The sequence below is a fragment of the Hippichthys cyanospilos genome, chromosome 1 (genome assembly GCF_059441005.1).
Source record: "Hippichthys cyanospilos isolate Australia breed blue-spotted pipefish chromosome 1, RoL_Hcya_1.0, whole genome shotgun sequence".
In the NCBI taxonomy this organism is placed as follows: Eukaryota; Metazoa; Chordata; class Actinopteri; order Syngnathiformes; family Syngnathidae; genus Hippichthys; species Hippichthys cyanospilos.
The window spans coordinates 26,515,578-26,538,004 of record NC_142369.1 but is presented as its reverse complement, the minus strand read 5'-3'; the positions used below and the strand labels follow the sequence as shown (position 1 = coordinate 26,538,004).

The following is a 22,427-nucleotide window of genomic DNA, read 5'->3' as shown; positions in this document are numbered from 1 at the left end:
ATAACAGCTATCAAATGGTAGCGATGCTTCGTGATTCATGCTGAGTAAAGAGCTAGTTTTTACTAGTGCTCCTGGAGACTATGCACAGCTCCAATTATATGAACTGGGAAGTAACCAAGAAATCTGGCATATACTCATGTTTGGAATATACCCGTCCTTATTTAATTTCTGAAGGGTAATATGCAAAAAAAACCAAACACTTGATTATTATATGCAACTTTGTATTGTTAGACATTAAATATCAGATTGGAATGCAAGAACCCCCATTTCACATCCATAAGTGCGGGTATACAGTACAGACACATTTTCAGTTAAAAAAAAAAAAAAAAAGCCTATCCTATGTGCATTGCTGTAGGTCTCTTTGGCAGCGCTCGGAAGCTAGAATGCATTCTCCAGAGGCTCATTTCAGTTTTACATAATTGTTCTGTGTGTGTGGTCAATGTCTGGCGTTGAACCCACAATACCCTCTAGCCCAAAGCTAAGTTCTTGAAGCTGAATTATGCAGCCTCATAGTAGATTTTGAAATGGTTCCCACATCCAGAATTCCACTGCGTTGAAACCAGATCCACAGACATTCCTTTTGTATCATTGTCGATTGTTGCGACTGCAAACGGGCTGTCAGACTAACGTCTCCATTTACTGTACAATTAGTGCAGCTGCGTGTGTGTTTGTGCGTACGCGTGTCATGCGTGCGTATGTGGAGCTTACTGCAGTTGTGAACGTGTTCAGTCCATGGAAAATACATCAATGAGGGTGCCACATACATGGCACAGTTTGCTTCACTAGTTCCAATAAGGTTAAGGACTAACGTCATCAGTCCGGCAATCTTTTGTGTCCATTGTGTCTTTTGTTTTGCTTGTGTCTTCACACACTCCGGGGAAAGCTGGACTTTGGCCTCAGTTGGGTAACCGCAGTTGTTGTGTCAGCAAATGCAGTCATATGCAAACACCCAATGTTCCCAAAACGTCAGATTTCCCCCCTTCCCCTAATTGGCCCCTGGTTTGAAGCCCCCAGCCTGCACGCCGAGCCACTCTCTACCTCTGCTTAACCAATCGCAACCGCTACCACACCGGTTGGCCCACCCATTTACGCAGCGCGGCCAATGAGTTGCAGACTAGGGACACACCTTTCAGTCAAACCCTTGTTTTTCAGTCTGGTCTGCTCTAGATACTGTAGGTGTCTGCTATGCATCTGGCTGTGTGTGCTGCACTGTGTCTACTGTGTTACCAGGAATAAGCGTGATTCTTGCGCGTCTTGCTCTCTCTGTTCTCTCCGAGGTGAGTCCTACAATTTCAAGTTTTGCATGTAGTTTAAGGAGATGTTTTCACTTAAACGCAGTCGTTGGGGGAGGTGTTTTATTTGCATATTTTATCAGCACTTATCTGATAGTTTGTTGCCTGTCCATGAAAACGCGCCGCTCTTAAACATTAAATACTGTACAAGAAGTATCGGCCACATTTCAATCTCTACGACTTCTTTGGTACATTCCTGCAGTGTCCTCTTCTTGCTGTTACCCCCATGCGCTGTTATTTGGTTTGGTCCCGGTCGACCAATACTTTCCATTTGCTCTGAGATTGCATGTCAGAAGGGATGGTGATCCGTGCAGAAAAGGAAATTGAGTTGCTGTGGGTGGAGCTGAGCGTGTGGAGAACTTGGAGTTTGGGCTTCAATGGTCTGTTTTTAATCCGAGCCATGTTCCGCCGTACAAAGTAAAGCGCCTTAGCTTTTGCTTTGGCTCTATTTTGTTGTTGTTCTTGTCTTGTCCATTTGCCATCTCTGGCTTCGGCCGCATCCATCTTGAGGGAACAAACACATGCATCATGTGATGTATGACCTTGTACATTCAGATTTGGTTCTGTTGATGCGATTCACCTTGTGCCATCTTTGTCTAGATAATATATGTTTTCCCTCTGCCGACTTTGGAAGTAGCCTTGTCAGTGGGGAAAATGCTGACTGTGAGATTTACAATGTGTAGTCAACCCACTGGCATCATGCGGTGAATGCCACAGTGACTTGAGTGAACCATGCCTCACTCACATGCTATTTGTTGTAGAGTTGAACGGCGCCATGTCCATCTAATTTCCATTCAATTAGATTTTTGTTCATTCTCATCTTGCAAAATAGAGAAAATAAGCAAGTGCCTATATTTATTTAAAGGGGAAGTCAACCCTTTCTTCACAATATTTGGCGTCTCATGAATCTAAACACAGATTTCAGATTTATATTCCATTTGTGGGCCATGAATTAAGCTTTGGGTCACCTGTTTGTTTGTTTGTTTGTTTGTTCGTTTGTTTTTTTAAGTTCAGTTTTGTGACATTCAAATGCTGGTCATTATCTAAACTGTAATGTCGTTCAGTCAGATAGCAATTGGTGCATTTTGCTGCTCAATTCAAATGCCATGAAGTAATATTAATCAGAATTCTGTGTTTAGACTGGTGGGGATGCATGCGACCTATTAATGAAATGTGAATTTTTGGGTTGACTTTCCCTTGAAAGGATTCACTTTTCACATGACAAGATATGCAAGTTAGACCATCCATCCATCCATTTTCTACAGTCACTTATCCTCACTAGGGTCGCAGTTGCTAAATGTCTCGGCATCAGGTGAACTTGATTGACTGACTGTCAGCTCACAATCTCGCTCGGCCACTGAGCAACTGTGTGCACGCTGTTATCATAACGCACCTGGCTTGACTGGTGTACCGAGTTCCTACTGAGGCTTTTTTCCTTTGTTGAGATTTCAGTTGATGTTCTTTAGAGGGCGGTGAGAGTGCTTTCACTTCAAACGTGCTAGTGCCAGTAAATGTTTTTTAAATGCCACATCAGGAACAAAGAATGTGCTTGTAAACTGCGCTACTGTTCTCTTGACTCGGTCTTAATTAGCTGGCATGTTGAGCTCGCCCCCGGTCAAAGCTTCACCCCACCCCTGCTGTGGACTTACTGTCTGCAAGTAACTATACAGAGGCATTCTAATAACTTATAATAGCATGCATGGTGGCCTCCCACTTTCTTAGCCTCGGTGCACGTTTGAGTTTTAGAGCCCTGCTAAATATGATGTCGTCTCAAGCCTGCGGTGTGTGTATACTTTGGACTCGATGTGTAGAGGTCAAAGTTCCAAAGCCATCTGCTGTGCTTTTCTAAGTTTCCTCTGCATTCCCTAAACACAACAGCCTAGGAAAACAATTTTATACCGATTTTATTCCAAGATATATATGACTATTAATTACTGTCATTTTTGTTTGATTGTTTTACAGTAGTTCAAACTCTGAACCGGTCATGCAAAAGTTTGACAAGGACTCTGAGGTGTACAAAATGATCCAGGAGAATAAGGAGTCTCGCACAGCGCCTCGTCAGTCCAATACCTTTAAAATGCTGCAAGAAGTTCTGGAAGCTGATGAGAAAGGTTTGAATGACACAACTTGACAAACAAATATGCCCGTTTGTAGGCAGTACTAAATATATACACGTAGCGGACAGTTTAAACTTCATGTTCGCAAGCTGAACCCCGAGCAATTGCTGAACATGAGTATGCTGACACAGGGGACAGGGAGCGGATCCGACGGCGACCATGGTTTACATCAGTGGAACAAATGCTCGTTGAAATTGCCTCTTGGCATCTTTTCACTTGAGAAAAATCAACAGTTCCATGTGGATGACGTCATCTTTGTTGTGAGAAGGCAAACTCACCACAGGCAAATTTAATTAGCATGTATTTTCTGTGTGTGACTGCAGAGGCAGCATTGAAGTTCCCGGGAAAGTTATCGGCCAACGTCGCCAAAGCAAGCGCACCTGTGGGAGGAGTCAGCAAATACCACATCTGTGAGAAGTGTGGCACCAGCATTGTGTAAGATCATATGTGCACATGTTTACGTTTTTTGAACGAACAAGAGGTGCAAACGTTAGAACTTACAACCACGATGGCATAATTATTGATAGAAGCATAGTTTATTGTTTTGAATTACGCTTTTTATGGAGTAGTTGACTGCCATCGTGTTAACAGGTTTTAACTTGATTGAACGCCAGGGTGCAGCTAGGTAGGAAGATGCAGAGCACGAAAAGTCCGCAGTGACACCGGGGCCTAGCTTAAGTCACCTGACGACTGCACTTATGTGCCAAGGTTGCCTAAGTTGACACTTTACTTTTGACACACTGAGCTGACCTCTGACTCCAGCCACTCATCTTTTCCCTCGCAGCACACAGGCCGTGCGCATTGTGGACGATCGCTTCCGCCACCCCGAGTGTTACACCTGCTCCGACTGTGGCCTGAATCTCCGGATGAGGGGTCACTTCTGGGTGGGCGACCTGATGTACTGTGAGAAGCACGCCAAGCAGCGGTACCAAGGTCCGGCCGGCTCGCCGCGATCCAGCCTGTCCCCTCGCCACTGAGTCTTACTCTACTGGCTGCCTGACATCCGCCTCATCGGACCCCTTGAAGGACAATGGGCACGTGGGAAGGGATCCAAACATGGCAGAATTTTCTTCTCTCATCAGATTTAACAGTGTTTGGCGATACTGTAATATCTTTCACCTACTTAACTTTTCTGACAATTTGGGGAGGTTTTCTATGTGGCCCACAGTCACTGTTTAGTGTCAGCTCGAAAAATACATTTTCCATGAGTCCATAATTGTCACATGTACTGAGGTGACCGTACTTAACACAGCAAAACGTAAAATTACCAAGTCTCTTTTGATGCCTCAAGATCGATATAATCATTCATAAAACCAGTTTGCCAATACAAAGGGACCAAATCTGACCTACACAGCCTGCAATGCAGCCAATATGCAATCTGTGTGGCTTGCACGATATGTGTGTGTGTGTGTGTGTGTGCGTGTGTGTGTGCGCGCGCGCGCGAATGAGAGTAACAAAAGAGCGACTAGCTGCGGACGCGAATGAATTTGGTTTATTTTTTCATTTGTATTTTGCTAGGCCAGCAACGTTTTCTTTATCTCTTTGTAAACAGAATATAATAGATAACAAAAAAAAATGTATTTGCTGACTTTTGCTGTTGTGTTGCTGATGAGGGATTATTCTTTCAATATACAAAGATTTTTGATGTTTTTGTGATTGAACTATTGTATTTTTCATATATAAGTGATATATATAAAATGATACACACATTTTCAATGCATAATGAATGCACAAGACAAAATCAAGTGTGAAAATAAGTGATACTGTATTTGCCCAGTTACAGCAGTACTCTGCATGTGGCACTAAATAAATTGCACAACATGAAGATTCTTGTGTGGCCTGTGTGCACGTATTCTACTTCATGCCACATCCTATTTACACAATCGTAATATGTTTCAAAATGTGGCATTTATAAAACCATAAATTACATTCGGGTACCCCCCTTCATTTTCCATCTATACTTTCCTTTGTGTGTGCGTGTGCGTGTGCGTGTTAGTGTTTTGATCAAAAACGGTGGTGTCTCAGAACCTTTTTGATGGTGCACACGGCCCTGTAGCTGTGTGCCAGTATCATTTATTTTAAATTTACTATATATTTACAAGGAATTTTCTAAAAAAAAAAAAAAAAAAAGCCATACGCTAGGCAGTTTTTTTTTAAACTTTACTACACATGGTTATCTAAAAGAAATACCCGAGTGACTGTATAATGGCGCTATTCTATTTTTTTTTCCAAATATGGTTGTTTTTGCTTATTTGAACCCTTAATTATCCATCATCCATCACTTTTCTTTAGCCTCTCATCCACTCTCGGGTCGCTGGCTTGCTGTTGGCAAGGAACACCCTGGACTGGACTCTACTGGACTGGACTGGGTGGGGACTGGGTGCCAGCATATCGCAGCCCTTCGTTATCGTAGTCGTTTAAACATACATGGCCGTTTAAACAATGTTGCTTCAAATTGTGTACGACCTATTAAGATTTGTTTTTTTATCATCCAAGTATCAGACTTTTAAATGACGGTCATGTAGGCTATGTAGTATATTTTGTACAACATACAGGTAGGCCTTAAAACAAGATGCACAGTCAAGTGTTTATCTTTAAAATGTTTTGGATAGTTTTTTTTTTGTATGTTAAAGTGCTTTAGAAAAAACGCGTCCATATAGTACGCATTTTTACTCTGAGTATCTGTTGTTTTTCCTTTTTAATGATCGTGTAGAGTTATTCTATCTGAACAATGTGTTCTTAAAAACGACAATGTACATGAAAAAGCATTTAAAACAGAAGTTTTTTTTAACTTAGTGTTTTTCTTTACAAATAAAACGACTACGTACATACTAAGGCATCTTTTACGTTTTTTTTTTTTCTTTAAAACAATTCTATAGTACTGTGGATAGACAATTACTACTTTGGAAGTTTCCCAAGCGTTCCTAGCACATTTACTGTGAAAACAAATCTGTCAACCGCATGAGGTCAGTATTGCTCCGTTGAGAGAATTTGACACGCTTACAGGCTGAAGCGGCTGGAACAGCCATCAGCAAGCCATGGTGAGGGTAAACGACTATAGAAAATGGATGTATAGACTGCTTAAGACTGCGTGATTAATTCATTAGCTTGTCCAGGGAATTGCATATGCTACTAAAAAAAATCCTTTTTCAAAAATTCCAGTTGTGTTGAAAGATGAACATGTCTATAACATGCAGGATATCAGCTGTTGAGAAGTAGGTTTGGACACCCTTGTCACAGACCATCACTGCTAATAATATTAATAATTAACAAAAGCAAAAATGTCTTTGAGATATACATGAAGATGAAATGTGTTTACATGAGTGGAGAACATAAACTGAATTTATGATAAAGATGACATGTATTTGGATTAATTGGACTGAATACAGGTATTCAGCATAGTGTAGTACTGCTTAGCACCTTCTCACTGTTGAGCTGCAATGAGTTTGAATATCGGGTTTGTATGTACCCTGGGATTAAGTTGCCACCAGAGTGGCCCTGCATCTTGCACAAATTGAGATGGGCGAGACTCCACTTCGCAGTGACCCTAATGAAGACAACAACAGTAGTAAATGGATGATGAATGAGTGGATGGATGAGTACGGGAGGAATACAATACGCAACAATTGTGCACGCAGGACTCAACTCTTGTAGCAATTAGGGTTCCATTGTCTCGCAACGTCCCCTACCACTCATAACTCTCCATGAAGGGGAATATAGATTGCTAAATATATACCGCTACTTCGTCTATTCATAATCCCATGAACGTTCGGGAGCCTTGACTTTGTTTGTGAATGCCGAATAAAACGCACGGCACCAGGAAACGCTGCATAAACGGCTCGGGAAGGGAAGCCCGTTTTTGTGTGTGCGCTGGTGGGAATTACGCCACTGGATGTCATGTGTTCCTCAGGGCCAACATGCTTGAGGTCTGCAAAGCAGGAGGCCCGACGCTGGTCTTTTATAGGTCCCAGCAGTCGCATTTGAACCGCGTTACAATTGTTTCATTGTATCTATTTTTGTCCAAAGAATCTCTCCCCCGATGTATTTGTCCATGTCATCTGTTGTCTGGCGTGTCATCTGTCCTTAGATTGTCTCTCCCGTTTCCCAAATGTTGCATAACTTCCAGGCCACCCCCCCAGCATCATCTCTGCTCTCAACCCCAGTCTGGGTTCCACCTCTTTTGCTCGATATGCTCCACTTTCTCAGCACCGCACCTGGAATCAAGTCCAGATGTGTAACCGGGAGAGGGAAAGCTTGCTTGCTTGGTCATAAAGAAAGGGGGCTGTCTATGGGGTGCATAGAGAAAATGTTGGAACGGCATTAAAGTTTGTCTGGATGCCATTAACTACAATTTGATGTAATGTGTAGTTTGGGACGTGACATTTTCAATGGAAAATGTGTTTTTTTTTCAGATGCAGAGAGATTTGGGCCTTGAGGAGGTGGGGTGTTGTACTTGAAACCTTCTTTAACAGTTTGGATCAATAGCCCTCTGTTTTATAAACAAGAAGGCTCCAATGTCCTCCTCTTCATACAGTATCGCATACAGAAATAACAAACCGGTGTGAATGAAAACAGACTTCGATTATACCGCCGTGCAAGAGCTTGCATGACTGAATTCCCTTTTAATTTGTTGGCTAAAATGCACTTTTATAGTAAAACGAATGCACTTTATGTAAGTACTGTAAGTGGAACTACTTATCTTATTCTTTTACCTCAAGCAGTGGTTCTCAACCTTTTTTCAGGGATGTACACTTCCTGTGTAATACCTTTACAGACCATTGCAAAACATTTTTGGGTTAAAAAAAAACCTCTTAAAACATGCCATCAGTGACTGATTTATTAAGCTTTACACCCTTTCAAACTTCATTTGTATTGATCCACAAAAAAAAAAAAACAGTTTCGCCTTTTGGCCCATAGAAGAAATGTGTTATCGATTATTAATAACTTAATTATTGATAAATATTTTTACACAAAAATAATAATCAACATTAAGTGATCCGCTTTGTATACCTGTTCTCAAAAATAAATAATTATAATTAAATATTTGTCAACAGAAAAATATTCAACTTAGCGTGTCCTTTTTTGGGGTCATAGTAGAGATGTGTTAACGTAATTAACATGACAGGTAACGAGAGGTGGCACATGTCAAATTGGGTCGGCCCATTCTACTATGGGGTACAATCTGGGTTTTTACAATTAAATAACCCACTGAACATAAAAATAGTTTTCTGAACTTTTATTTTCCTTAAACATACAATTAATTCAATAATTATTTTTAAACGGTATATGCATGTTTGTTTGTTTTTTTAAAAGCCTCAAGTACCTCAGAAGTTCCTTCAAGTACACCTATTTGAGAACCACTGACCTAAAGCAGTCTCTTGACATCATTCACATGATTTTATGCAATTGTAATGCACTGCAATAGCAAGAGCATCAACTTTTCTGAAGTAATCCAATGTATTTAAGTTTCACACAAAACACATATCCCATGTTAGTAAAAGGAGCTAAAAAATTGCGCTGCATTCTAAAGAGTAAGCACATAAACCCCTTTAAATATTTTATAGTTAAAACATTCTTGTTGCTTGTATTAAAAATAAATCTTGCATTTTGTTTGGTGGAAATAAATTAGTAGGAGCACAACGACAGTTGTGAATTGTGTAGAATTATGTACAAATATGATTTTCTCTCTGACTAACAGGATCGTAAACGCTTAGAGTATGGCAACACACACACACACGCAAAACTGTCAATGATAAGAATGTGAGGCTCCTAATATCAGGAACAATTTGTCAACAAAATGACTTTAGCATCACACTTAATGCCTTGTAAATAATACAGTAATTAGTAATGAATGAGTGCTATTAATGCAGGCTGTTCTAACAGAAAGTTGTACAAAATGCAGTATGCTGACATCAAAAAATTCAAAAGCCTTAACACCTGTTACATGTCTTTGTATCAATTATAACAAAAAGGAACATAAACACTAAGGGTGTCAAATTAAAAGATACGCTGTGATGAATTCATTACAGTCGTAGCTATTTTATTTCAATCGCCTTAATCTAATTTAACTAACTTTGTGCTTTGTATATACTGATTAGCTCAGTTTTGTCATCGTGCTTCTTGTGCTTGAGTTGTAAGGGGCTGGAAAACAAGGGTCACTCTCACCCTTGAAATGGACACTGTGATTGGCTGTCATGTTTTGCATAAGATGAGAAACTGCTGCTGTGAATGAGAAGGCAAGTTCAGGAGCGGAAGAAAAACTTGATAATGGACAAGCGCGTGACAATCAAGATGTTTTACTTTGTTAATTTTTAATTATGTGGTGAACAACAGAAGAAAACAACGCTATTATTCCTGATTATTAGAATTAAGGATGGCAGCCAGCACTTGGGACTAGACTCAAATACAGCACAAGATAAATGGTTAGAACTGCATCTGTAAAAAAATAAATACATAAGGAAAACCTAGAAAATGACTGAAACTACTTTCTTGTTGTTCTACATGAATCTTTTAATCTGCCACAATAACACAATCGCAGCTTTATGGAATTGTTACACAAATTCAAGTTTTCACTTCCTCTCCAACACACCAAGGCTTTGAAGTGTATACAAACGCACAATATGCTGGAGAGTGAGAATGAGCATTTATTCACCAGCAGTCAGCTCACTTCTTACCGATACCATCGCCTCGCCCTGCTACACAAACAATAGCAACAAGGCAGTGGAGAAAATACCATACCTGACGCACATATACAGGCGATTATAATCCATTCACTAAAAATCACATAACATCTAACGCCCAATAACGGTTCACCTCTTTACTGTGACGTCAACGGCAAGTGGCAAAATGGCCGCCCACAGAGATGGATAACGATAACCAATGCCAAGGAATTATAAGAAACAACAGCTCTTCGTGTTGGACTACTAGTTTTGTGTCTTTTTTCCCGACCAAATTAGCTTTTAATTCCCATGTTTCCTTTAGCTCCATAGAATTAGGACTGCAATCAATTTCCAATTCATTGTAATTAAGAAATAATTTCTTTTTTTGATAGCTTGTCCTTTTGAATATAATATCAATAATTCCTTAACTTTAGTTTGTTTTCTCCATATTTTTATCCATTCACTGTGTCTCTTGAGGTAATGACTTGAAGAAAGAAAGTGCCCTTAAGACACTGCCACTGAGAAACACTTCCTACTCCTAGAAGGTAATAAGCAACGCTGGGAAGTCATTTTTTGCACTGTGTCTGAGAGTCCTGGCTTCATGAACTGAAATGCAAACTGTACACAATCTTGCTCAACATATTCATTGTACGAACCTAAAATAAAAAGCCATGTTTAGAATTAAGTATCAAGATATTATTGAGTTCTGTTGCTTTTTAATGTGATTCGTATGAATCAATCTCTTGCACATAGTTGAGCAAAGCATTCTGGGATGCCTGAGAGGTGAATGGGGTCAAGTAACCAATGGGCACATTGGCAAATCTCACTCTGACTGGCTCTTAGCCAGAAAAATGCAAGACCGAGTGTTTTAAAATTCCCCCTCTCAAATGGTATCATCCGTTAAGACCAGCGACACTTTGTTTATTTCTTGAAGTGTATCTGACAGATACGCTACGGAGGTACGTATGATTAGATTATATTAAATTAAGCTTGTCCACTTACATAGTTTGGATGAATGAAATGAAAACTGTAAAGTCGAGCATTTGGCTTTTGTTTAGGGCCAATCGGTAGAGAATACTCTTTAATAATCATTTTTGTGACAGATATTTAATTATTTTGATTTTGGAGACGGATGACAGAGGTTTATTTATTTTTTTATGAGGAGGGTGAGGATGAAGGGAGTCAGTGACGGATCGACATGTTTTTCAGCTTGAAAAATAGTGGACCGACGATGATGGAAGGGGAGTGGGGCACTGACAACTGACGGACTAATTAAAATGTGTAAAATGCAGATCTGCTGATTGTGTAAGCATTAAAAGTGGCTTGTCAATAAAACAAAATAAAAAACAAAACAAGATGAAATAAAAACAATGTATGTAAACATCAAATTAATTCACACACATATTACCCACATACATGTAAATGAATGAAAATACTGTCTATACTGAACTTAAGAACGTTACAATTGTGACTGATAATGATTCCCGATATGCTCAGATATGAACAAGCTTGCACACTTTGCATGGTTTATTTCAAGTTTATTTTCACATCATGTGTGTCATAAATGCACTGAGAAATATTACAATTTTTCATTTCACACAACGTTTTGGAACGACAATTTCCTGTGAAATGTGTCTTGTATTTATTTTTCCCTCCATCGGGTCAGTCTACAATGCCAGCAAAGCTATGGCGTCAGATTGCGTTGACAGCGAGTGTTTTACTTTTGCAATTATGCAACTTTAAGAGTCAGTACTCTTTTACTCTAAGGAAAAATTACAACCATCATCAGTACATATGCTTTTTACAAGTATCCGTGCTTCTATTGACGACTGCAAATGACAAGTATTATTTCTGCCTCTAGTCGGGACTCACTGCCTGTAAATCGTTAGCAATAAAAAGGAAGCGCTAGGACCTGGGAGAGCACTTCGGGGCGCACTAAGCGAATGTGGCAAGCGGGCTGCAAGAACCGCTAGATCGGGACTTGACACTGGAGCCACCAACACACATCCTCTTTTCTATCTTCTTTTTCGCCAAAGTTGCGCTAAAGGAAAGCAAACGAGGAAAGCGGGCTGAAAGACTCGAACTAACTTGGAAAAAGTTTTGGAAAACCTTTCTCGTCCCCGCCGCACTCCATACAGATGTCAGTGTGACTTTGGGGGACGAGCCGTGACTTTCATCAACCGCTGGATTAAGTCGGAGAAAGGACCGCACACATCTGGACACCCTAAAGAGTCTTCGCAAGTGATGTGAGACTCGCAGGAAGTCGAAAGAGGCGGTTTGGACTTGCCTTTGGATTTAAAGTCAAAACACCCACCCAAAAAGACAAGAAGAAAACAAGAACTTTTGGTGCAAAGGGAATGAGGCGCCCCGCCATGACATAACGGAACACACCTAAGGGGACCAGTGTTTCATGTCTTAAAACGGGAGCGGTTGGTGTGTCGATCAGCAAACTCTTCCCACGTTTGTCACATTGGGATCGAGAATAACTTTCCTCGCAACCCCCTCTAGAGGCTTCATGCCGGAAATATGGGTTGATCGGAGGCTGAGCTGAGACCCAGGCCAAGGACAATGAGCGCGCCCGGACTTGGCATCCCTGTGTTGCCGGGACGTGTGGTACTGATGCTGCTGCTCCTGCTGGCCGCCCCCGGGCCGCGGCCGTCCCGGGCGTGCCGCGGGCTGCTCGGCTGCAGCTGCTCGGACGAGCGCTCCAAGGCGCACGGAGCCCAGCCCCTTGGGCGGAGGGTGAGCTGCGGCAAGGAGGAGCTGTCCGAACCCCCCGATGCCAGCCTGCTGCCCAACAGAACCGTCACTTTGTGAGTTGATCGGGCCTGCGGCAGAACACTTGCTTTATTCATACATGTAGCATCAAGTCACTAGTTTCAAGTGTCTGCAAACTAAAACACGTTTTGGACTCATTTAGACAAATTGGAGTGCCGAATTGGGTGCAGGGTCTTTTTTTATTATCATGTAATTGCTCATCACCGATGCCTTTTATTATTACAATTATTTTCAATAGATTTCTTTAAAATATACTTTATCTTTGACAACATTCCGACTGATGAAATCGACTGGTCTGATCTTGCCGTTCATTCACTCCGTCCCATTGTCTATGGATACCCTTGAGAAACCCTTATACTCAAACCCATATACTCAATAATATAGAACTTGGTTCAACAACTGCTTACCTGCTTTTGATATAGGCTGAATGTCCATTAAGCTTGTGGTTCGCTAATAGTGAATTGCTTATCAGCTGATTGGCATTAGAGACATTTTATATGTTGAACATACAGTATGATGCACCAATGTTTTTGCACATCTCTTGCAAACAGAGAGCCATTTTGAGAAATACTTTGCTGTTCTTCATTATAAAACCCTCTCAGTACTATAAAATCTGATCCATTTGGGAATATGTGACAGGTGTCACTGTGCAACACCGAGACATACTGCTTAGTACGTCTGCCTCACAGTTCCGAGGTCCCGGGTTCAATTCCTGCTGGCTCTCATGTGTGGAGTTTGCATGTTCTCCCCATACTCACGTGGGGTTTCTCCAGGCACTCCAGCTTCCTCCCACATTGAAAAACATGCATATTGGAAACTCTAAATTGTCATTAGGTGTGATTGGGTTCGTGAATGGTCGTTCGTATCTGTGTGCCCTGCAATTGGCTGAATAATCCGTTAACCATGTTAAACGGTGCTCTTTGTCAAACTGATCATTATTGACGTGGCAATTGCAGTTTTCCCATACAATTCTTATATTACCTCTCATTAGATTTTGCAAGTACATCCAGTTTTCTGAATGTCAACACATGAGACCATCATGCACAAAGATGACCCTATGAACTGAGTTAGCATCGTGGACTTCCGACAATTATAGTACATGACCGTCCAAAGTGGGCATCTTGAACTACTTTGGCCTTAATTTAAGCCAACTGTGGGCAAGGCATCATCATCATCGTCATCACACCATTATGCGGCCCCGCCTCTTCAGCGCAAGCCTGTCACTTTAACGGTCCTCCCCTTCCATGAGAATAAACACAAACACATTTCACTCTCTGACTGCTTCCATTAAATATGGTTCACAATTACCTTGTACCGAGGAAAGAAACGTGTAGCCCGTGAGAGCGGCGTGACATCATCATAATTTAGCGGCAGCTTGGTCGGATATGTTCTTGCTGGGATATACTCATTTGTGTGGTCTATTTGGACATAAGTTGAAAGAACGGCCAGCTGTGCCAAAACATACAATCGTATGTGATAGATGAGCTCATAATGTAACGGCGACACATATTTGGGCGGTGTTGGTGTACACTCAATAGGAATTAGTTGGAAAACTTTCTTCGCAGCTGCTCTCAGACTTTATGTTCATTCCCACAGCGTGTGTAGTGTCGCTGCACTGTAAGAAAAGGGCTCCAGTGGAGTGCACACATGAGGTAAAGTAAGTGGATTTGTGCCGCGGGAGAGCTCAAGTCTGCCAGTGGTCCATTTATAGAGCCGTATGCTTCTGCCTTAATAAAGTCAGGATTATACATCTGGTAAACACATTGCTGAAAACGGGAGGGGAAAAAATAGCGGTGGTTGAGGTGATTGAAGATCATTTCCATGGCCACACCTACACATTATGGTTGACTTGTTTGGTACAAATACCAAACATGCTGCGATGAAGCTGTGGACGAAAAGCCATTTATTAGATGATTTGATTGACGTGCGCCGTATGGACAGTGGCGCACAAACTATGCAGTGCTCTCATTAGAGGCACAATAGGTAGTTGCAAAATTCAGATTTATTTTTCATTCATTCAGCTTTGCTGATTGACTGTTTTTTTTTTCTCATAGATTTCATCGCAAAAGAAAAAAGCAGGAATTGCATGAAATAATTACCTTTCCACATTCTAATAGGTCAGAAATGATTAATACGCTTTTACACTCACCAGTTTTACTGTGAAGACCAAAGGGTCTGATTAATACCATGATGTGACTTTCAGGCACTTTTGCTAAACCCTCCGAGTTTTAAGCAAGTAACTCTTAAGTGAAAATGTGGAGAACAAAAATCACAATCTAAATTAAGAATGTATTTTTACATACACTACAACATAACTGCATATTTATACATGAGCAAGTAGTCCTGCCTTACTTGAATTTTAGTGTACATTGTCATTATGGCGCAGAGGCATGATTGCAGGGCTCGTGGCTCTAAAAATACACGAAAATGGAAAAAACATTGGGGGGTATATTTTTTGTTTTAATATGGTTTACAAACATACCACAAACATTCTTTACGTTTTCCACTGCTGATTGGAAAAGTTAATTGTGTGCATTAGAATGTCAGTAGTGTTACAGTAGTGTAAGAATATATGAGTGAAAAGAATTCAGTAGTGTGCATCAGTTTCAGATCATTTCAGTAGTATATATGAGCACATGAACTTTCCTATTGTGTGTATGAGAGCATTCCAGTAATATTTGCGAAATCGCCTCATTAATTATGCATTAAAGCAAAGGAAGAGCAAAAACAATTTTACTGTGTGTATTTGAGCATTTCAGTTTTCTGCATGAGAGCATTTTAGCAATATAAATGAGGATCAAAACAGTCAGGAATTTACTAGAGCATTTCAATAGTGAATGAATGTGTAATCAGTAGTGTATGTATGAGAGCATTTCAGTAGTGTGTATGAATGAAAAAACATCTGTAGCGTGCACGAGAACATTTCATGGGATGCATTTCAGTAACGTATATGGGCAAAACCAAATGGATTAGTGTGTATTTCTGTATTGCGAATGCGAGCATTACGGCTGTCTGACAGCGTCTCAACGAGGTCGACGTGAACAATGCATCTTGCCCTTGTCAAAAATGGCGCACATTCATTGAGATTGTATGGTGGCCAAGCTCCAAATCGCTTTTGTGACATTTGGTCCAGATGTGGAATGTGAGATGCTGCGATCCATATTCATGTTTTTCCCGACATTCCTCGATGCGCTCGGAGTAATGCGGAGAGTGTTCCAGGTGCGGCGGGCCGGCAAGTGCCACGTGGCCCCCTCCCCGCTTCGGGCCTCTTTCCTTGGGATATCCTGTTCGCGGAGCAGGCGCAGGACCGGAGGACTCAGCAGGTCCAGAGGCTTCCGGGGCCAGCTTCTACGTGTAACGCACAACAGCTGGCCCCTGTGAACATTCCGGCCGAGGCCCCTCACCCTCCTGGGAAATCCCGATGCAGATTTCTTCATTAAAACGATTTGCCCGCTGTTTGTTTTCCTTGCCGTTCGTAAAGGAGCGAGCGGTCGCCACAGCATTTTCAACTCCTGCCGCCTGCTCCACGTTGTTTCTGCTACTTGAACTATATGAACGTGTTCGAATGCATCCTCCCTTATTCTTAAAATCTCTCATCACGGCTTTCATGGTGCAAGATACAAAGTTACAGCCGTGTGCTGCAGTCATCCCTGGCACTTTCCCTTTTTTTCTTTATCTCCAGCTCCCCGATTCTCTCCCTTTCCCACCCCTTTATCAGAGACTCATCCACACGCAGTAACTCTTAACCTAAATATTTAGGCGTCTTGGTAGGAAACTGCCATGTCCAAACTCCTTCCAGATGTGAGTCTGTGCAGGCTTGTGTTTAGGTCTAATTATGCACGGCTGCAGAGGAGCCGCTTCTCTGGGGGAGGAGGAGAGACGGAGGCAGATAAACGGAGTGAAAAGTGCATTTGTTGAGAACAGACTCAAAACAAATGATGGACAGTGCACATGCAAGAAAAAAAAAGTGGAGAATGTGCAATATGAGGTGAAGAAACTAATCAGAAAAAGACAGCGAGAAAAAGAGAAATTTGGCTGGGGGTTCAGAGGGATGTGCCTCTCGAGACTCTAAATCCCTGCAGCCCCTGACAAACAGAAAGAAAGAGAGTTCCACAGTGTAGCATTTCTTTTCTCCAGGACTTTGTTATTATTAGCCTTTATGCGTGAAGGAGGGCTGAAAAAAGAACTTGGATACGCAATGTGTACATTCTGAAATGAAACACATCAGTTCTTTGTACAATTAAGTCTTGAATGTTCAACGCCATCTATAACTATCCGTTTCTTTTTGGTTTTCAACATCTTTATTTTTCCTCGTCAACGCAAGAGGCGGAAAAAGTGTTTATTTACATTTGAATGTTCCAGTTGCCCATTTCTCACCAGTGTGTCCCGGTTCACCTACAGCTGGCGCGGAGCTTGTTGAACCGTGACATTTGAGCCATATGAGTCTTTTATTATTTGTGTCTCTCATCCAAGGTATAAGCATGAAGGGTCTTGTCTAAGGAACCACCTGGATATTACTGTTCACCCTGACCGGGATTTGCATGTGTCCCCTGTGCTGATGTCAGCGTTCTTACCCCTTATACAGCTGGCAGCCAAAAACATAGATCAAGATGAAACGGGGTCGACCATATCAGACAGTATAACCATTGTAGGCTGTGCAGGAAGCTCCAGAGATGGCCCAGCAGGGTGTACAGCATACAAGTACCGGCATAATCAGATAGCTGGAGAGTGTACTGGAATACCTGTACCCAATATAGATTAGAGGTCCGAGAATCAAGACCCTACCTAACCCTAACCTCCAAAAGTGGTGGAAAAGAAGCAGGCCAAGCAGGTCGTTGGACTTACAGATCCAGTCTGACGAATTGTGGATAGCCAACCAGCCTGATATAGTAGTAATGGATGAAAGCAGTTTTGAGAGATGTAGCAATCCTGAGTGATAGCCACATCTGGAAAAAGGAACACGAAAAGCCTCAGAAAGTGTGGATAAAGACAACAGCGGTACCAGTAGTGATTGGGGCACTGGGAGCGGTTACACCCATGCTAGATAGATGGCTTTCGCAGATACTAGGAACAACATCTGACTGTCTCTGTGCAGAACAGCTAAGATCCTGTGCAGAACAGCTAAGATCCTGTGCAGAACCCTCAAGCTCCCAGGTTTCTGGTAGAGGACCCAAACTTGAAGGACAAGTGATGAAAGACAAATGTATATATTAGGGTCGTGCTTCCCTTCATTCAATGATTATTTGGTGCTTAACTCAAGATGTTGAGGTACGTGTTTAAGTATGGTCCATTTCAAAATATGGCAATTCCATTTGTTTTGGGGGTTGAGGGTTTGGCACACTCTAGAATCTTTGTAAGGACCTGTTGTTGATATCCCAATAACCAATGATGCAAATACAGTGGATCCCTGCCATATGAAATTAAATCTGTTCTGGAGTAGGGATCGTAAGGCAAAATAGTCGCATGGTGCAAAATCGAAACCGATGGTAATTAGCGAATGCATATTAAACCCCAGGTAAAAACATCAAAATTGTATGTACATATTAAATTTTTTTAACAAAACAGTATAGTAAGTGCTTTTTATATAATATACATGCATATAATTAAATAACATCCTAAATAAAACATATATAAAAGGAAAAAAAATGACATTTTATTTACCTTTGAGTGACGTTGACTTGCGCTACTTACGGCCATAATCTCTAGCGAGGGTAGCCTAGCCTAGTCTGGCCTTTTTTGTATTTCTTGATTATCTCCAGCGCTGTTTCCATACTAATCATCTTCCGCAAATAAATGTGTTCTTTACGACCTACAGTATGTTTTGAATCTAATCGCAGGTCTAGTTTTGAAATGAAATGATATTACATTGAGGGCGGCACTCCTCCGGAGGCTGCCATGTCTGTTATAGCTACGGATAATGCTAAATGCAGCACCTCCTGCTGTCCATAATGAATATTGTCCAAATCTTACACATTTTCCCTTTAAGTGTTTCCATAAATTGAAATTCCTTGGGAATAAAACTATACTGTATTTAGAAAAATGCCAGAAAAATGGCAGAAAAAGGTTCAAACTGCTGTGAGAATGACTGGCGATCAATCGAGTGTGTGGTGTACCACAAAACGTTATGAGGAGCACGGGACAGTCAATGGAAGTCACCTTGTTTCTTATTGCGTGTGCTTGTCCCTCTGACATCATCCTTCCAACTGATGGTGTCAGCCTGGTGGGTGTCAACTCAAATTAGAAGACACGCATGCTGTGAGGTCAACATAGTCGCTAATGTCTCTCACACAGGACAGCTGCAGTGCAAGGGTGCTGCTAAGCGTAAGATTGGCAATGGTGTTTTCTCCACAGTCGAAGCTAAATATTGTTTCCATTGAGATTGACATGTATGGTTGTTGGTATGTACACTAGAATCGCAGCTTTTTCTTACTTTCTTTTTCTTCTTTCTTTTTCTTTTCTTTCTATCTTGGTCCATATGTTGCGATGATCACGAGACATGAAATGCAAATACAAATTCAGGCAGAATGCTTATTTATTTATTATATATTATCTACTGTATACTATCTACTACAGATTTACCCATGAATTAATTTTGAAATCAACTGCTATTACCTACTACCTAATTTAATCAGCACCACTGAAATAAGGGGGGTACCGGTGCTTGTTTGTTTTTCAAAGCACTGAGTCTAAACTAAGGGATTATATTATATTATAAAAAAAACAAAAACAAAAAAAAAACCTCAATGTGTGTTCAATACAAGGATGACAAAGTGGAATTTGAGAAGGAGGATTATTTCATGTGAAAGTGTAGACTAAATGCAAATGACGTATCATGGTACATTCTGTTCTCCTTTTGTTATTTTTGGTCTAATCATGAAGCCGTATCAGACTCAGCAGTAAGGACAGAGGTACATGTATCATTTCACAATATGTTCCTTTGTTGGTTCTGTTGCCATCACATTTAGTCCTGCTTGATTCAACAACATTTGTGTTGCCATTTGGAATAAGTACTATAAAAGACGATCACACAAAGGGAGGATTATTTGATGCGCAATTGGATCTGTTCACAATAAGAAGAAACACAGCTGACTCGCTGCTGTACATTTGGTTCTTCTTTTATTATTTTTGGACGCTGTAAAAAAAAAAAAAAAAAAATTGCCAAAGGAAGAGCAAACCACAAACAGCCAAGCTATCCAGATATCTGGCATGAAGAAATGCATCTCAGCGATTTAAAGTCTGAAATTTTTGTCGGACTTGAGAACATCCTATTGCTTAACATTCAAGGTTCCTCTGATAAAACGGTTCGATTATCTGCCGCGGCACCTAAGACATCTATTGGCTTCTGTTTACTCAAACTCGACAGAACGTTTGATCGGCTATGTTAGTAGCGGTCCGAGGCCTTCTGCTATAATTTCTTCTTGGGGCCCGTTGTTGAACTCTAGCTTGTTGCCCAACACGCCGGGCCTGCAAAGAGGTTGCAGATGTGAGCTCGCGAGCGTGTGTCCAGACGGGAGTACGCGCACGTCAATGAGCTGTCCCAAGCAGTCGTCTTATCAGCGGGGAGGATCCCAATAGCGAGAGGAGCGGCGGGCTGAGGCATTCCTTCAGCTCTGCAGTTTATTTATGTGGGGGGGCGAAAGGTGTTGAGAGGAGGGGGCGCTCCTCCACACATGCGAGCTGGGGCAGCGGTCAGCAATAAATCAAAAAAGCAAACAAAGACCTGACATTGGATACTCGCAGCTTACGGCCCATTAGAGCACCTGCCAATGCCACACAAAGGTGGGATTTTCTAATGCCCTAGTAGGTCAAGGCGATGCGACCCCCCGCCCGCGGCCAGAACCGCGCACCAACTGCGCCGTGCCACATCTTGACAATGAATTCACTTAACACTTCTTCGTACATGTTGATTAAAACGCCGTGGCGTTTCCAAGCCTTGGCAAGGACACAAAGATGTGTTGTAGTCGTCTCGAGTGGCCCGGTGTTGTTTTAGTTTTTCCTTTCGCTCCAGACTCTTCTTATCTTACTCCAAATATGCCTGACTTTGACGTTTCCTTGCCAGTGCTAACTTCCCTCTCCCTGTGTTTGACCACAGCGGCCCCTGAATTTCCCGTGCAAACACATGGCTACAGACGCACGGACATAATGCGTGTCTATATCGGGAAGGCCTGTGGCTGTGCTCTGTGTGCGTTGGTGCGCGTGTATGTGTGTGTGTGATATGCATGACAATAGCGCATTCATCTGCGGTTACAATAACATGTGTCGCCATACTTCCTTTTTACAATTTGTTTAAACGCAATCCTGGTCATTCACATAAATCGTACGTTTAACAACCTGTCAGACATTAATAATGCATAATTGCAGGTAAAACACGACTGCGTTTATTCGAGCAAAATCGTCTCACAGGTCTCGTGACACCACGGCATTTGCCGCTCCGACCTTGGAAAAAAATATGGCCAACATACAAATGATTTATTTTCGGAAACTAACAAAGAGCTATTGTAGAGGGATTTAATGTGCGGTGAGCTCACCAAATTTCTTTCAGCGAGTTCGGCTACATTTTGCACATTGTGAAGCTGTGTGCGAGCCAATGGCCTCATTAATTACAACAGCGGAGTCAAAGAGACGCAGGAAAAAGAAATATCTCTTTACGGCTCATTCAGTAAGACAAAAGTTGCAGCGAAAAGGAAACATACATTATTTAGGTTCTTTCTTTCTTTAGGTTCTCTCCACATTTCAGTTTTTTGAAGGATGTGATTGCTTGAAAATCAACACCACAATCTATGGACTTTTCTCTCATTTGTCATTCCAAATGTTTTAGAACGCCATGGAAAGGAGCACCATAACTCATTCGGCAGCAAGAGGTTTGCATCGTACAGTTTCCGTGTTCCCAATCTTGAATGTCTTTTTCATGACTTCCTCCCACTGACCAAAAACATGAGAGTAATGCAAAAACTGGCTGCAGCTCTTCAATGGAACTGCAACTAAAGCTAACATCCCCTCAAATCGCCCTCGCTCAAATTCAGTGACTTTAGTCATTTGCAAGGTTTTTTCACAGATTCATTATTTTTGTAATGCAATGTTATTATATTTGTGATGTCATATTTAGCAATTTGTCTCTTTTCTATACCTCTTCTCCTTATTAAGGTCCTGGGTGATCCCAATTGACTTTGGTCGGCAGTCACTTACTGAGCACTCTCATAATCAAATATGGTGTATTAAATAAAAAAAATAATCAATTCATCTAGTCGATCTCTTTTTAATCCCACCTAAAATATGTCAGAAAAACATCAACCAGTTTTTGCTTTGCATTTATTTTGTAGAGATCAACAAACTCTCACATGCTCCTCCATTTTATGTCTTCCTTCTGCCCTCCCACACATAACAGGAGCCAATCAGGTTATGCCAAACACGATGACCAATCAGCGCGCTCATCAATGTGTGATTGACCTTTGTTTTCCAACCCCAAACAACTCAAGCACAAGTAGTTGATGTGAAAAAGAAATCCAATCAGAACACAGAGAGCATAAAGTTACGGGATTCAAAATTTGATGATCACATTACAAAAGAAGATAGCGCTTTGA

At 41.4% G+C, this 22,427-nt stretch overlaps 2 protein-coding genes across 2 annotated transcripts in view; both read left to right on the top strand.

The window, feature by feature from the left end:
- pdlim2 (PDZ and LIM domain 2 (mystique)) overlaps nucleotides 1-5,234 on the top strand; it is a 30,869-nt gene extending 25,635 nt beyond the window's left edge. The window contains exons 8-10 of the mRNA XM_088433805.1: nucleotides 3,255-3,403; nucleotides 3,733-3,844; nucleotides 4,194-5,234. Coding sequence (XP_088289931.1) covers nucleotides 3,255-3,403; nucleotides 3,733-3,844; nucleotides 4,194-4,386 — 454 coding nt within the window. The 3' untranslated portion in view covers nucleotides 4,387-5,234. The remainder of the gene's footprint in view (nucleotides 1-3,254; nucleotides 3,404-3,732; nucleotides 3,845-4,193) is intronic.
- Nucleotides 5,235-12,028: 6,794 nt separating this feature from the next.
- Nucleotides 12,029-22,427, top strand: part of adgra2 (adhesion G protein-coupled receptor A2) — a 43,209-nt gene continuing 32,810 nt past the window's right edge. Inside the window, exon 1 of the mRNA XM_088431433.1 lies at nucleotides 12,029-12,881. Within this exon, the coding sequence (XP_088287559.1) occupies nucleotides 12,637-12,881 (245 nt within the window). The 5' untranslated portion in view covers nucleotides 12,029-12,636. The remainder of the gene's footprint in view (nucleotides 12,882-22,427) is intronic.